General features: G+C 45.8%; 1 protein-coding gene across 1 annotated transcript in view; it reads right to left on the bottom strand.

The window, feature by feature from the left end:
* The window catches only part of ALG6 (ALG6 alpha-1,3-glucosyltransferase), a 302197-nt gene that overhangs the window by 101013 nt on the left and 183348 nt on the right, over nucleotides 1–17836 (bottom strand). The window contains exons 5-6 of the mRNA XM_085602411.1: nucleotides 5149–5231; nucleotides 4755–4819 (exon numbers count right to left, since the gene is read on the bottom strand). Of these exons, the coding sequence (XP_085458537.1) occupies nucleotides 4755–4819; nucleotides 5149–5231 (148 nt within the window). The remainder of the gene's footprint in view (nucleotides 1–4754; nucleotides 4820–5148; nucleotides 5232–17836) is intronic.

Below are 17836 nucleotides of genomic sequence, written 5' to 3' on the forward strand. Positions count from 1 at the left end.
AATCTACAAGTGGAGTGAAAGGAGGGAAAAATTGCAAATGTACGAGTTGTAAAGTGACTCAAGGAAGAGGTACAACCAGATAAACTCTAAAATCACATATTTATGGTAGTAAGTACAAAAGTCTACTACATATACTAATGGTTAGAGCGATTTACAAAAGGACCAGTTACATTACATAAGGACTTCAGAGTACATGAGTTACATAAAAGATACAGTCAGTACATACGCCTACTACAGATACTAGAGGTTAGAGTTACATATATACAAGTTGAAGATTCACTCAAGGAAAGAAACAAACAGAAGCAACTCTAAAATTACATAAGAACAGTAATAAGTTAATACCTCTACTACAGATTCTAGTGGTTAGAATTTCATATATACAAGTTGCAAAACACTCAAGATTACATTTAAAAAGCGATTAGGGTTGGACAATTATACATTACAAATTTACAGAGCATGGCATTTACAAGAGTATCAGCGAGAAACAAGTAAGAAAAGCTGATAGGCTCAGGAAAGAGAGAGAGAGAGCGAAAATGGAGATGGGACCAGAAGTATAAACAAACAGGGAGCAGATCACTAGAGAAGGAGGATGATCGATAGGTCGCCCAGCTGGAGACCAGCGGGGACCGAGGAACAGGTCAGTTTGCGAGATGGCGGACCAAAGACAAGAGCAACAACAGGAGACGGTCCCAAAATGGCAGGGCGCTCGGGGAAGCTCATTTGGGAGACTGGTGTGGGAGGGTCATTGGTGACTTCTAACGGCCGCGAGTTATTTCCAATACAACTCAAGATTAGCATCCTGCTGAGAGCATGGGAAAACCCAGAAAAGAGCTTCAATTAGACGTAGGGACTTCTCCTGCCTATCGTGCAGCTCGGCCAAGCTGGGACGCAGCAGCTTTTCGCCCAGGTCGGCGGCAGTGTGCCGGTAGTGATCGATGGTGTTGTGTGCGAAGGTACGCATATAGTAGGTGTTTGTGTGCGTGTCATAGTAGTAGTGATGCTGGCAGCCCGAGTGCTGGCTGCCGGCCTTGCTCAACGCCGTATCCCCGTTCTGAATGCTCACCCGCCGTGCGCCGGGGACTCCGGAGAGTCGCCGCCGCCGTACCGGTCCGCCGGGTCCACGAAGTTGACATGAAACCGGCCCTTAGCCTTGTCGTCTCGGGCCTTCGGGGCTCCCCCCTCCGTCATAGGGTCCAGAACCTCTCAAGTCAGGCGAGCATGAGAAAACAGAGTTTAGTTCATATGGCTCCTGGAGGTCTCCTTCCTTACCGTAGCGTATTGAAGTCGATAGCTTCCACTGGGGCTAACACGGCGTTGTGAACAAACAAATCCAAACAGTTCTGGCTGACCACTGTGTCGCAGGCCAGCTACGGTGTTGGGAAGACCCGCAAACAGTACCTTTTAGCAATGCAGGGCGTCGGCGACCTCTCGTTGAGCTACTGAAAGCACGGCGTCCGCAGGCATCGGTTCCGGAGGTCGGTGCAGGAGTCGTCAGGGGCCTCGAAGTCACACGCACTGCAGATCGAACTCCTCTCTGTTGAAGTCAGGAGCGCTGGTGTCGGCAGGCGTCGGGTGCTCCGGTGCGAAGCGGGCGTGTAGTGACCTCTGGTCGCGGTGCGAGCAGTGGCTCGGTGGCAACATCAGATGGCATCGTCGGTGAGACCAGAGTCATGGTGCGAAGTGAATGCGGTGCTCATCGTGGTGCAAGCAGCACAGTCAGCGTTGCTGAAGCGATGTCTTCGGCAGACGAACTGGAGTCGATGGCACCGGCGTCAGTAGGCCAAGGCTGCGGTGCGGGATGAGGGTGGTGCATCGTGTTACTTCACTAGCGGTGCCCTCGAACCACGGTGCAAGCAGCAGCGCCGATTTCGGCATGGAGGGGCGTCGTCGGGGAGGCCAAGGCGTCGTCGTGAAGCGGTGCGGAGTGCGGTGCCCACAGGTCACGGTTGGATCAGCGGCTCGGTGGCGGCGTCAGCAGGCAGCGTCAGTGAGACACCAGGGTCGCGGTGCGGCGGTGCCCTCTGCGGTGCAGTCAGAACACAGAGTCGGCAGCGGCGTCGTAGATGTCGCCGGGTTGCTTTTTCTTCTGTTGCAGCACAAAACACACAGTCCCCAGTGCTGAGGGCAGAAGAACGTTAAGTGTTTGCTGTTCCTGAGACTTCTTGAACAGGGGGCAAGCTCTACCTCAAGCCCTTGAGGAAACTCACAAAAGTAGATTGCAGAAAGTTCAGTCCAGTCCTTTCACTGCCCAAGACAGAAGCAGCCACTGTAGGCCAACACACCAAAGCACACAGCAAAGTGGTAGTTCCACCTCACAGCTTCTCCAGCTCTTCTTCTTGGTCCAAAAGAGTTCTAAAGTTCAGGGGTTGTGGCCCCAATATTTATACCACAAAATCCTTTCATCTCTGAAGGCAGAGAGTGTCTGTATCTGGCCAAAAACAGTTCTGCCCTCTCTGGTGTGGCTTCGTGGCAGGAGGTGGAGACGGCATTGTCAGAGGCAGACTGGGTCCATTCAGGTGCAAGGAAATCTCCTCCCTCTACTCTAAATGCAGCCCAAGTTTATTCAGCCCTTTCCTGACCCACCTAGACTATCCGGAGCCACTCCTGCTCCCCAGCCCCTGCCATCCAAAACCCAGACAGTCAATCCACAAAACCAGCAGAGGCACACTGGATGGTCAGGCAAGAAAATATCTACTTTCTAAAAGTGGTATTTTCAAACACAGAATGTAAAAATCACCTTTACTAAAAGATGCATCTTTAGATTCTGAGTCCATGCGTACTGAACTTGGTTTTCCTACCTAGTTCCCAGGGCCAGTTATGTTTATAAGATGTTATAAACTAACTTCCCATTCTGTCCTATGGGGAACAGGTAGCCTTGCAATAGTGAAGAACGAAATGGGCTGCAATTCACTATCAGGGCATGCCACACACACCAGGGCATGTCCTACCTTTCACATACACTGCACCCTGCCCACAGGGGTACCTTGGGCGTACCTTGGGGGTGACTGGCATGTAAGAAAAGGGAAGGCTAGGGACTGGGAAGTGTGTGCACTTGCCAAGTCGACATGGCAGTCCCAGACTGCACACAGGCTCTGCAATGGCAGGCCAGAGTTACATTTTACGGGCTGTTTGTGTGGGTGGCACAATCCAGTGCTGCAGCCCACTAACAGCGTTTGATATACAGGCCCTGGCACATGCAATGCACTTTACTTGGGACTGACACATAAATCAAACAGGCCAATTATGGAAACACCAATCCATAACACATTTTACCACAGGAGCACTTGCACCTTACCACTGGTTAGCAGTGGTAAAGTGCGCAGAAACACAATGCCAGCAAAAACCGGGAGGTCTGAAAGCAAAATCTCAGAGGAAACACGCCAAAGGATGCCAAGTCTAACAATCTTTCATTAGATCTTTTTTTTTCTTAGTATTGGTTTAAGAGATTGACGTCTGTGGACGAGCACCTGTTCTGGAGAGACGAAAAGCAACTCACCTTGCCTATTTGAGAGATGGTGATGATAACTTTGGGAGCTCTCTCACTGAAGGCGGTGAAGTGCAAACAAAGAATACCTATTCTGATCATACTTGGAGGACAGGCGCTACATGCAGACTCTATGCAGAATAAAACAAAATTCTTTTCCCAATGATTTTAAGACATAAAGCCTGAAGACTTGGAGGCAGTAGCCCACAAAAAACACAGACTAATCCTTCGGAAAAAGCAATTTAGAATAAGAGTTGGACTGTTTTCATACAAAAGCAAGCATATCACTTCCTGCATCGTCAGAATCTCGGCAATAGGCACAAAAGTGCACTAAGGTTGCTGCAATGCCACAAAAATGATCTCTCGTCTCAAAGTGATTAAGTTAAAATGTCTTTGCCACAGGCTAAAATAACCTAGTGCAGGTTTCAGTACCGAAAACCAGAAGAGCAATTTAGAAGAAAGGTGCCCTTATGGCTAATTAAAATGTGGAAGAGACATGCATTACACACCATAGTCTTCTCTGTAAGAAAAGAGGGGCTAGGCTACAGTTTAACATGTCATGTGCTTTATGGTGGATGCGGTGCATGGAGAACTTTGAGGACAAATAAACTCGGAGGGTGAGATTACGGTGACAGAGAAAGCCATTTCATCTGAATTGTAAGTGTTTCCAATGGTGAATGAGGGACCGTCCCTTAGAAATTATGGTGCCAGGAAGGAGCGAAAACAGCCCAGATTTCTTTTGTTTCTATTCCTATACCTCGTAGTGACTGTGCAAAGGCTTGTGCATCCATTCTGCATGGGAAACTATTTCAAAAGATGAGAACTCTTGAGGATAAATGTATGTTTACACAAGTGCCCATCAAGTGCCACAAGCACTTTTAAATTAAACACGAGCAAAGTGTGACTGAAAATGTTTGTATTACACGAGACAGTACCAAAAAAGGACGCGTACTAGAGATGGATGGATCTATGCATAGGGTGTTCTCAAATTAAAACAAAAAACTAGTGCAAGTTTGACAGCGAAGGTTATAACCCACAGCGAAGCAACTGTACCTTTACATTATTTTCGGATGACCTTAATCTATTCAATCAATATAATTATTTTCCAAACATTTTGCCTACGAAAAACCATTTAGACGAACCTCTTCCTCGACCGTTCGTATTGCACAAAAAAAGATATGAGATCCTGGGACAAGAAATACTACTAACCATATGTATTTACTTTTCCTATTTTGTACAGCATTTATGGGTTATGTAAGTGAAAGGATACTGAAAATGCCCATAATCAACAAGAATGAGGCCAGGATAGAGCAAGATGCAAAACACCATTGAGATCTGAAAAACAACAGGAAACAGATTTCTTAAAATGTCACAATGAAAACTTAACACAATCAATATATTCCGTTGCAATACAATGGTCAAACACTGCTCTACATGTATTCAGCACATAATTATAAAAACATATCCTTAACTATTTCAGTACATGATACAACATCAAACATCATAGCTTTATTTACTAACACAATTGCCAAACAAATGGTCCTACTATTAACCCACATGGCCATGCCACATTTAACATTCAATGTGATTACTAACTTTGTTTATCCTTTATGTGCTGCCGGAACAAAAAATAATTCTACATGGACAATCATACACTTACTTGCCTTTTGTTTGATGGAAGTTTCCCTTAAACTGAAACAGTATAGAACAACTGCAGGTATGTAGATGAGGAAGTCTACAATGAAGACTGAAAGACAAACATTTTAAAATAAGTAGTAGTGACAACAGAAACGCTGATACTCGTAGTAGTTCAAGTGAAGTAGGTGTTAATTTTGAGTATTCTGTAAAATCAATGCATAAGGCACAATGGAAATGTACATCCACAGGGTACGATAATGCGATATTCAGGGTTTTCACAATAGCTTAGATTTCAACTGTGTAGATTTCAACTGTTTAGGTCTCGCCTAGCGTTGCTGCGCATCGGCGAGACCTATAGTGAGAGAGTAGATTTGAGAATGGGACTTAAAGCCCCGCCCCTCATTTTCATTGGCTGGCGTTACCGTTTATGCTAATCGGTGGCCTGCCATTGGAAATTAGTTTTTTTTGTTGACGCCCTTTCACCTTTTCGTCTGGCCGATCCGGACAGGGTCGTCTGCTTTGCTGCTGTCGCAAAGCAATTTCTTATCTTTATGGGGGCCATCTGTTTTCACTGAGCCCCGTGTTTATTTTTGCATGGCGCTTTCACTTAAAGGGAAAGTGAAAGCTCAATGCAAACAAACACGGGGCTGAGTGAAAAGCGAGCGTGGGTTCCCATTGCAGGCAGGCACAAAGCGCATGGAAAATACTGGTGGCCCCGCCCCAAGCGCCTCGTTAGGAGGCCTTGCATTCCCCATGACGCTATCCAAGGTCTAGTGCTGCATGTAGCGCTATACAAAAATATAAATATGACAGCCTCCATTCCCTGATCGCTGGATAACACAGGGCAGCCCGGGCCTCTCCTTGCTATGTGTCTCAGGTAGCGGGACCAATCAAAGGGTCTCGGGGACAGAGCAAACTGTCTGAGAGGGCAACGCTCGCCCACCACCACCAAACAAAACACCAGAAACTTATAATGTGCCTATGTTCAGTTCTTCACAGCGCCGTAAACAAACACGAAGCAACACTCTCCAGACATGAACATATCAAACACATTGGCAATAAACTCCATATGGCCCATGCAGTTATTTTCCTCCTGGTTCCCTCCCGCTCCCTCCCTCCCTGTACCGTCAACCCCTCCATTCTGGGGCCTCTTTATCCGGTCTCTCCCTACCACTCTCACTAGCCTCACTCACGCCCCTCACTTTGCCCCATTTCCTCTACCGATCTGTCCCAGTCTTTCTCCCTCGCCCCCATCCTCTCTTTTACATTCAGACCCTGTCTCTCCCACCTACTCCCTTTTTCTACTCTTAGTCATGCTCCTGCTGTTACACGCTCTCTCCCCCTCCTCTCTTTTTTACATATTGCCCCTTTGTTTCGCTCTTCTCCGCATTATATCGACAGCCCCTCAGTACCACTTCTTATTTTACCCTCTGTCTCTTTCTTCACCTCTTCTCTCCCTGCTCTCGCTCTCCCACACCCGGCCTCTCCCTCCCTGCTTACACCAGCCTCTCTGCCCTATCCACACCCTGTGATGTTAGCTGACAGGCCCTCTTGACGCACGTGGAATCTGGTCGTATCTCACTGATGGCGTCTATTTTAAGTGAAAGTCGATGACATTATCTAAGGCACTGGAGATTACACTGCGCAAGTAAATCACTCATTCACCAAGGGAGGGGCGCAGCCCTGCCCCACCTCACAGCGTCACCCGACGCCCAGCACAAGCCAGTGGCACTTCAATAGTAAGCCTTACACAACCTGAGACCGAACGAACCCGTTGTACTTTCATGCTAACCTACACAACACTCAACGGTCTACTAACCACAGACGGCAAAGTACTATCAAGCAACGTCCACAACTAATGGCCTTGAAAGAATCGTACGAAAGTCTGCCCAGAATAGGAGCATCATGGGGCGATATTCAAATGTTTCTAAGCTCTATTCAAATTCCAGTAACGTGACATACTCTTGAGGAGGTCACGGACAATGATTTTGGATACATTTTTCTAAAACTGTGTAAAAATTACATTCTCAATAAGTTATATTTTGGTTCTAAGCCTAAAGACATCTGGTCGCCATTAAGAGACTACTTATCGCTACAGATGCGTGATGATACTGTATAACTTTTTTGCTTTTGTATACTGGCATGTATTCGGAACTATTGGATTTGAGGGCATTGTTACCAAGGAGTGTGGCTCGAAGAATGCAAGTCATGTGTTATCTGATCTCACCATGTACCTTTATAAGATTGTTTATGTTGTTTTTTGGTTTAACGCTGCCTGCTGCAGCGGCATGTTTGTACCACGCTGTGAAAACTAATAAACAGAATTTTTTTTAAAAAGTTATATTTTGGTTAGAAACCATCGTAACAGGTAAAAAGCAAGGAGGGCTCCTTAAGGAATCAATTTTTAAAAAGTTCGGAAATCAAGTGCAAATGAGCAACTCTGTATGGGTTCCTGTATCATGTAAACAGTGCATAATGCAGTCTTAAATGTTTTGCAAACATAATAGTTTTTGTTGCATTGGGTTTGTTGGGATTTTGTTTAAAACGTTAAATTGATGGGGGCACTTCTCACTGTACTTAATAAAGAAATACATACATTTTTTCTACGTTTGTGAGGGAATCTTCTCCAAGTAATTAAGTAGATTGAATTCATTATCATTAACAGCTGCTCTTGTGAAATGAATTGTGCAGGAGAATGCATTAACCTCAAAAGTGAATATTTTATCCATTGGCTTAAGAATGGTTTATGCTGATCACCAGAAAGAAAATGTGATGTTGCTTTTGTACTTATTTCCAAACATCGATTTTATACGAGGTTTGCTGTATACATTTTCTTGAGACGTACTGGGCATATTTTGGAAAAACAGCATTATCTTGTTAAAAATATCTTACGTAGCAGTTTGGTTTATTTGGAAGGCTTGTTTTTACAGAAAGCATTGGTTTTGAGTAGTGCTTGTGCACGTTGTAAAAGTGGCACAGAATCATTTGTTTTTCTCAGTGATTCATTGTGTTTGTAACTTCACACCTACACACACCTGGCGATTTGGCACTGTGCTTACTGGCTGTGTTCTGTATTATTTAAAATGCATCTCAATTATGGACCTTGTTTGCTGTCATGCCATGTTTGTTTCACCACATCAAAATATACAGAAAAAAGTAGTCTAACTAACAGAAAACTATTTTGTGCCATAATGTGTTTTTTCACTGTTTAAAATGTTTTTTTTTTGTTCTCACTGTTTTATCAAACTATTTTCTAGAAAATACAACTTTTTATCTTCGTGTATCTAAAAAAAAACATGCTTGATGTGAATTTATACTAATAGAGTAGCAAGAATTCCGAACCGGTGGCTAATTTTGCTTTGAGATCAAATGTAAATGTCTGTCAGCCGGAAATACTGTAGTTTAAAAATCGGTCAGGTGACCCTCGCAAAGTTAAAATACATGTTTCAAATTGCTTATGTCTGAAATATAATGTCATGTACAATGTCAATAGCTCAAAATAATGTCAGTGCGGGACCTATTGCATTGTAAATCTTATTTGAATGCATTCAATGTGCTAATATTATGAGAATATACATTTTATTTTACAATTTAATTTAGAACCGCAGTGAAACTATAGAATTGTTGCAAAATGTTTAAGATGCGATTGTCAGATATTCCCTTTTATGACGGGCACATGCTGATGAGCTTTGCGGGGATCAACATGGGGTAAAAGACATTGTCATTTACAACACCATTACTTAATTAATGCTTCACGAAGGGGAAAAAAAAAACAATGACATTTTCAATGCCAATAGCTCAAAATAATGTAATTGCGAGTCCTATTACATTGTAAATGCTTGTTTTACTGAAGGGTTCAGTGAACGTTCAGAAAAAATTCAGAATAAACAAAAAGACCACATAAACAGCACTGTTGACTGTCCTCCAATTCTGTATTACACGGTAAGTTTCCACCTCCCATAGCCCATGTACCGGAATATCTTGTTCATAGTCTTAACATTAAGAAAAAGTCTAATAGGGAAACTAGGAGGGAAAAGCAAGATCAAGAGGAGCGGGTCCAAGCAAAAAGGAAGTACATAATGTACATGACTGGATAAGATCCCTTATGTACCACTCTTCCCTCTAAGGAATTAAATCGTGCAGCAGCAGCTCCATCAGTTGCCATAATGCAAAATCCTCTACTTGTATTGCTCAAAATTTCATTTTTCGATTATCCTCAAAGGTTGCCTTAGCAGAACCCTTCGGTCGAAAAAATGTAAAGTTGCTGTACTTTTAGGCCCTAACGTCCAAGGTCAAGAGTTCCTTTTTGACTACCAAAATGATATGCTGTTTCTGCAATGTTTCATGGCACAAGCCCTGAACCAAATGCACATGCTTCCACTTGCGCTGTAATCCTTCTCTACAAGAAGCAGTTCTCAAGATCGATAGATCTTACGATGAAAAGAATCATGCTTCTTCCCACTGTTTTGGGATCTTCATTGGCAATATATATACCTTTAATGTAATGGGATTCTAATCTTGTTGCTGCCGCTCCACCAGCCACATTATCAAACCCTCCACCCCAATAGTAAATCTCAATTTTGGGCTGTGGACATTATTCCTAAAGCTTACAGATGTAGCCCCACATTGTATTTTTAAGTGATTCTACTTTGGTTTTTAAAAGGACGGTACCTATCACCCACTGCTCAAAATCTAACGAATGCCACATAGATTCCTCCATAATGCAGTGCTGCTACTCAAGTATTTTAAACCTTCCTTAAAACCTTCCTAGCTACCTACTTGACCATCACAAATCCTACTCCATAAGCACTTGCATCTTCCCTTCAACTGCGCTTAGAGTTGTTCTTAATATATTGCCAATTTTATTTTCAAATCAGTGTACAGAAACAACATGCATTTCATCAAATAACACTCTCCCACTGACAATGTGTCATTATCAGGACTCCTCTGCCCCCCCATTACCAATTACCACTGGGGCTCTATGAACCTATTACTGCAGGTGGCAGCTTCCTTCTCAGCACTAACACTGCCTTCTTCCTAAAAATATCAAAGGCTTCCTGTAGCTCTGATTACACTACAGTACTCTGTCAGCAGATTCTTCTCATCTCCCGACAGAACATTCTCTCATCTCAAAGCGGCTACCATGCTAGTACGCCACACTCATTGTCAGGGTCTGAACCATGACAGACCAAGTCTCGCATCTCTTGTGCACTCTCTAGGGAGAGAGGCAGTGAGGGATACACAGTTTGTATTATACTTTGTTAGGCTAAAATGGCTTTTCAGGCTAGGGGGAGATGCACAAGACAATTTCAAAAGCTCGAGGGAAAAGCTGTTAGCTTCCTTTACTATATACCTTAACGATGCTGCTCCTGTGCCTTATAATTCCTTTACCATTATTTAATCAATTTAAAGCAAGTAGACTTAATTCACAACAACACTACCAACAATGTCTCATTTGATTTTTAAGAATTTTTATAAAACAAAAGTCCATATTATGAGCGAATACTTCAGGATTGATTCAAAGTAAAAAAATAAAAATTCACAAAACCTTGTGCATAAATATAATTTACTAGCTATATCCTGAATATTAAATCACAAACATATCAACATTCATTAATCACATTATAATACTTTATTTGTTTAGTGTTTGAGATGTCCGCCTTACAATAATTGAAAATGTGATTTAAAAATAACTAAAAGTAAAAGACTTAAGGGTCCATTAGGATGTAGGGCGGTGGGACCACTGCGGCTCTGGCGGTGCGGAAAAATAAAATTTTCCGCCCGCCAGCAGCGGACATCACGCCTGCCAAATTAGTATGGACAAACATAGGCCAATTCCTGACCGCCGCGGTGCGACGCGCAACGCCATCAAAGTGCGCCCGCCACCGAGGCAGTGGGAGCCAATGGAGACTCACCGCCATGCGCAATGACGTCCGCCCCGCTCCACAAATTAGGATGACTCAAGCAAGCAGACGCACCGCAGTGGAGACACCGCCCAATCAGAGACGGCGGAAGCTCGACAGCGGAGCGCGAGTCCCGGTCACGACTGCCATGAACCCAGCTCTACACGTCTTTCCGGTGCTGTACCTGCTACATCACCAGGAACTCATAGACCGCCGCGGACACTGCCGCAGGTACGCAACAACACAACACACGGCCTGACACAGGGTCCAAATTCACATCAGACACCCTAGGGCGGACAGGGACAAATCCACAAGGGCACCCACACATCACCCACCTGCCACAAAGTCACCCGCTGCATCCTGGACACACAGCTACAGCCACAATGCAGCAATGTTCCGGTCACGTCACCGCAGCGCAAATACAAGCAAATACATGCGCACAATGCAGACGGCACGGACAGTGCCAGGCATGGGCAGGGCAAAAGACCACAGGGACACACCCACTCCCACCACACACTAGCACACCCCATGAAGGCACATGCCATGTGCCCCTCCCGTGCACCCCATGCACAACAAGCCAGGGCAACACACACCCTGCACCACACAACAAACAATCATGGAGACACACAATGCAGGAGTGGCTGCACAGGAACACACAACACAGGACCAGGGAAACACACACAACACCACACTCAGGGAAATATCAATGAGGACAAGCAACAAATGAACACATACTAGGAATCAACATCCAAATGGACACAGCCTGCACAGTCACACATACATACAACTACCCCACAGGAGCACACCAGCAGCACTACACACAGGGTCCATCTACACACCTCAGGACTGACAAACACCAGTAAGAATCTACACACATACCCCCCCCCCCTCACACCAGCAGCACACAACACCAGTGCCAAACACACTGAAGGCTGGCAATACTTGACACCCCCCCATGCAGCTAAACTGGGGAAAGGTGATGGGAGCACAGACAAAACAGGAGTACACAACAAACCCATCACCCAAGAACAGTGCACAGACAACATACCACAACGCTCACAAGAAGTGCACCATCACAGAACAACACAGCCACAGCAAACAAACAACAGATGCACAGGCAGGATAATCACATAGCAAACACAGCACAACATCAGGGGATGCACAACAGGCTATCACAAGGCAACATACACACACAGCACTGCACGCACAACAAGCGGTGTGTGCACACCAAGCACACCAGACACACACAGACATCAGTGACAGAACAGCAACCCATACAACACCACACAGCACAGCACAAAGACAACAGCACACCCAGGAAGTGAAGCAAAAACACAAACAACACACATACATACAACACAACACCCAATAGATGCACAAGTCTGGGACACAAAGATGGAAACAACTTGACCACAGGACTGGGCAGCACACACAGTTGAACTGCATAGGAGCAACCATGACTGACAAACAGCCCCAGAACATCACACATGACCCATTGGGGAAATGCCCTGAGTGACACATTGACCCTGGACAAAGAACTGCACCACAAAGCACAGTGGCACAAATTAAGTCAAGGGGAGGCACACATACATATAAACCAAGGGGACAGCTCACACCAAAGTGAAGTGTACTGCATGTCAGTAGAGGACATGGCAGGAGTGTACCATATACAAAGAGAGGGAGTGCATACCCACAATGGGTAGGCAGCTGAAGCACAGATAGGGGATGGCAGGACAACACACACAACATGCCACACTGGAGGCAAGAGGACACTATGTGACAGCAAGGCATGAGAAAACACAACCACAGTGGCAGTGTGGAGCAGCAGGTCTGCACAGTCCCCACAAACAGCCACCAGACACATGGATGTGCAACAAAACACAACACTGACTTGCCAGTAACACTCTCTGCATACTCACAAGTGACAAAAACAACAAGTCGGAGTCAGACAGAACTGCAAGGACACACCAACACACTGCACAGTGCACAACATACAACTCACACATGGGCATACAACCACATCCACAGGGATGAACAATCAAAACAACAGGCACCCAACTCCTGGGTGACATATGTGTGTAGTTGACATTGCAGAGGCATGTACACATCAACACTCCCCACAAACTCACCCCCTTCACACTGCACACTACCTGGCCATCCAAGAGCACAAATAGAAAGTAAGCCATGGAACTAGGATGACTGGCCATCACAAGATGACCACACACATACACCACTGGGCACTCATAAAGGAAGAACACACATACATGATGACCCTGGACAGCCTGCCTGCAATACTGTGTGCAGAAACCCACTCTGTGCTGGCAGTGACCCCCCCCGGCATGTGTACAATAGAGCCAACATGAAAGAGTCAAGTAAATGACTAATGCTAACCATTCAACATTTACACCATTGCCACCACAAGTATATGGGTCAAGAAGAAATGAAGACCCTGTCACCCTTAAAAAAAAGAGAGTAAGTGAGGCCAAACATTGACCAAGTTGGAGTGCCACACAGACCATGTGGCACAGTAAACCATTTACACACAGCAAAAGAACTTTATTCAGTAAGGACACTGACAAAATATACAACAGGAGAAACTGTCTTTATTCACATATTGCACAGATAGGTACTATGAGAAGAGAACAGCAAGGCACAAGATGCAGAGCATGTCCAGGAGAAGCTGCACAAGCAGTGGGCACACAGCAGTGAACGACAAAGCCAATGGGCAGGACAAAGTGCAGACTGAGTCCATGAGAAGCTGCACAGGGAAGGGTCCAACACAGCAAAGAGCAACAGGGATAGTGGCCAGTCTATGGTGCAGACTGAGTCCATGAGAAGCTGCACAGGCAGGGGGCACACAGCAGTGAACGACAAGGCCAGTGGGCAGGACAAAGTGCAGACTAAGTCCATGAGAAGCTGCACAGGGAATGTGGGTGACTGTACCTTTCCATGGTCAGCAACACAGTCAGGGGGCAACAATGTGCAGTACAGGCCCACCTGTGTGAGACACAGGTGTGTGAGTGTGACTAACACTCATACTTGGCTGTGAGGCGGACTGGGAGCTGGCTGTGTCTCTGGAACTGTTAGGTTACTTGACGGGGGGAGAGCGGAACAGCTGAGGTAGAGCTATCAGTGGCTTGGCAAGCCAGAGGGCTGCTTGGACCAGGTGGTGTAGTGGCACGTGGAGGTGGAGTCATGCAGACGGGAGTCACGGTGTGGCTGGGAGATTGTGGAGGGGTGCCCTTCCACTTCTTGGGGATCCTAAATGGCTTGACTGACTGTGGATCAATGGGAAGTGGTGTGGGCACAACTAGCACACTCACCACCACTGCTGCAGCAGGTGCAGGCGCTGGCAGGTGCAGGCGCTGGCAGCCCCTCTAGTGATGTGCTGGACCCAGCGGAACACTTTGCCTTGCTTCGCCTCTGCCCCCCCATTCCCCTATTTACTAGGTGTCCGGCCCTACAGTCCCCTCCGGCCGCTGCTTCAGTGGGCTTGGAATGGGAGTCGAGGTGGTTGGTGATACTGCCTTGGAGCCCTTCCTAGGTGTACCCTTGGCATGCACCACCTCCTTGGTGGGCACAGACACTGTACGATTATCTTTGCGCGATGATTTAGGGGTAGGAGAGTCCTTGGATGGGGATGCCACTGAGGCATGTGTGCCTGAGGTCTGCTGCTTTGCTATTTGTCCACTGGTGTCGCCTGACGGGCTTTTCTCCCTGTGCTCTGGTGTGCCTTTGGTCTTCTGTGGGTATGGTGGCTGTGCCCGGGACCGCTTGGGTTGCTGCTGCTGTGTGCTCCGTGTGCTGTATCGTGACTTTGATGTATGTGGACCGTGATCACTATCGTCAGATGTGGCCACTGCCAGGGAGGTGGACAAAGGGACTGGAGCTGGACTGTGAGCATGTGCCTGTTGCAGGGCAGACGTCACTGTTGATGACAAAGCCTGGACTGTCCCCGTTCCCTCTAACATGGATGCATCCCCGCTGGCATCGGATGATGTGGTGCTTTGCGTCTCAAGCTGGGACTCCTCCAGCACACTCCTGTCCCCCTCTGAGGCGCTGGTGACATCTGTGTCACTGGGCTCCTGGGCAGCTGTGGTGCTAGTTTCACTCCCAACTGGTGTCCGTTTCCTGTCCCTCCGTAACCACCAGTGATGCTGCACGGGAGAGAGAGATGTAGGGTCAGGTCAGTGGCAGCAACAGAACAAACATATGCAAGCAATGCATGACAAACGTTGAACAAATCTACATGTTGCACACCACCCTGTGCAATCACATCGTGCAAACTCACTACATAGACTCCAGCAGTGCGTGGAAACAGGATACTCAGGCATGAATGAGCCATGTGATGACAACACAGCACAACACCCTGCTTGTGGCTCTGTTCAAACAGACACACAACTAGTTCTGAGCACACCTAGGGACATGATGGGGGCACACTACTTGTTGCCAATGACAGAACTGGATGAAACAGGAGGGGACAACAAAGACCCAGACTACAACATGACAGTCCACAATGGACATTAGCCCATGCCACCAACCAGGTCGTACCTTGGGGGAAAAATAATGCTGCACATTGCTGTAAGATGTGTAAGCCTCACCAATAAGGGTGCATGCAATGGACACATTGATGTACGCACAGTCAGATTGGCCACACTGCCGTTCTATCCCATGGGATTCCCAAGACTACACCAATGCAGAAGAAACCTGAAGAGCACAACTCAGAATGTAATGTGAAGGCACAGCACCCAAATCACCTTTGTAAGTACAGGTAGAGCAAATGCATGCCACAGGCACCCAGGCCAGCAGCCACTTACATGCCACAGCATCATTTTTTTAAAACTAGGTACTATCCCAGCACTCTAATGTTGGAAATCACAGTATCACAGGGTATGGTAAGAGATAAAGTGTAATAATACAGTATTCCAGCACAAAATCTTGGCTGTCCCCCAAAGTTCAGAAAAAACAATACTGTCCCAACAAGTGTCTTTGGTCGTAACACATGTCATTTAATTTGCGTGGTTCAAATGCACAATATTCAATTATTACAAAAAACATGGACCTGTTCTCATAGTATTTGATTACAACCTTTCCAAAAGAACATGAGCCTGTTCTCCAGTGTTACACACGTAGTTCAAAAATGCAATGTTCAATTGCAGTATACACAATCGGTCCCTTTGCAATGCACCAGTTTCCCGTGCAGTAGAAACAAATATCAAAGCATCCAAAATTCAGTAGAGCGGTGATCCAAAAACAGCCCAAATATCAAAGTATTCAAAATTCAGTAGAGCGGTGATCCAAAAACAGCCGACACGTGTTTCGTTACCCAATGTAACTTTTTCAAGGCTGTGGAAGTAATGGTTATAAAACACTTTAAACTGATCCAAAAGTACAAGATCGCATCCACAAGTAGTTCATTAATTTAACGGTGTTCATGTGTATTAATACCAGTCACATAAAAAGGAAATGACCCAACAAGAGATTCGGTCCAAAACGATGTGAAGTATTCGTTCACTCATTAGTTCAATAATGTTCTCCTTAAGCCCATTACTAGGAAACCAAAAGGTCGGAAGATAGCCCCAAACTCAGTGTCACATACCAAAAGGTGAAAAGGATGAATAGTGATGATAGTAATGTAGATGAAGGAATCCCAAAGAAACCGGCATAGGGAGTGGAGACGTGCAAAAATGCATAATCAAGGTGTGCAGACTCTTGAAGCGTTACCTTGTTCAAATGATAGAATTGTACAAAGGTTGTGCAATAATATATTAGTCCCAAGGAATGTTCCTCTGCATGGGCCAAGATACGCGCCGAAAGCCTGTATGTAGGTTCTATGCAGCCTTTCCGTGTTCTGAAATAAACACGTTAAAGTGAACCAAATGAAAACAGAATATGTCTATGCTAGGCACGTCTCAGGGGACTAGTCCACCTGAGAAAAAGTCCATGACACCCCGTTACCTTTTATAAGAACTGCATAATTATAGCTGAAGGGCAAGTTCTATGGTCCTGGTCGTCTAGGGTACTGACTTCCGAGCCCTGAAGGGAATAATTTGCAGGGTTCTGTAGTAATCAGAGAAAACGCCTGAAAATGAGGGTAGAAGAAAGGAAAAGAAACGATCTATGCCTGTTGCTAAATCGTATCTGTTGGGCAGAGCTTATGCTCAATGTACTAAAGAGAATAAACTCTAATTTGTGCTCAAAAAGTCCACTGTTTGTGTACGAAACAACTTACTTTAGTTAGCTCGCTTCCAGGACCCCTCACAGGCAATAGGATACGTTGCAGTAGTACACTCGTAGGTATCTAAACGGGTCCTGAAGACGAAGGCCAAAAAGAACCAGTAAAGACCTGGCCAAGAGATTTCCAATATGATTGGGGCACCCAGCCTGTCCCCCGGTTACTTCCCCATTTACAAAGCACTGTTAGTATAACCTAAGTGGTAAGCCAAAGTGGTTATGCCACCCACCAGGTCGTACCTTGGGGGAAATATAATGCTGCACATTGCTGTAAGATGTGTAGGCCTCACCAATAAGGGTGCATGCAATGGACACATTGATGTACGCACAGTCAGATTGGCCACACTGCCGTTCTGTCCTATGGGATTCCCAAGACTACACCAATGCAGAAGAAACCTGAAGAGCACAACTCAGAATGTAATGTGAAGGCACAGCATCCAAATCACCTTTGTAAGTACAGGTAGAGCAATTGCATGCCACAGGCACCCAGGCCAGTAGCCACTTACATGCCACAGCATCACACTACCAATATCACAGAGGCCAGCGCTGGCACAGGCTCTGTACACATGCAGCCACT

Source organism: Triturus cristatus, chromosome 4_2 (assembly GCF_964204655.1).
Source record: "Triturus cristatus chromosome 4_2, aTriCri1.1, whole genome shotgun sequence".
NCBI lineage: Eukaryota > Metazoa > Chordata > Amphibia > Caudata > Salamandridae > Triturus > Triturus cristatus.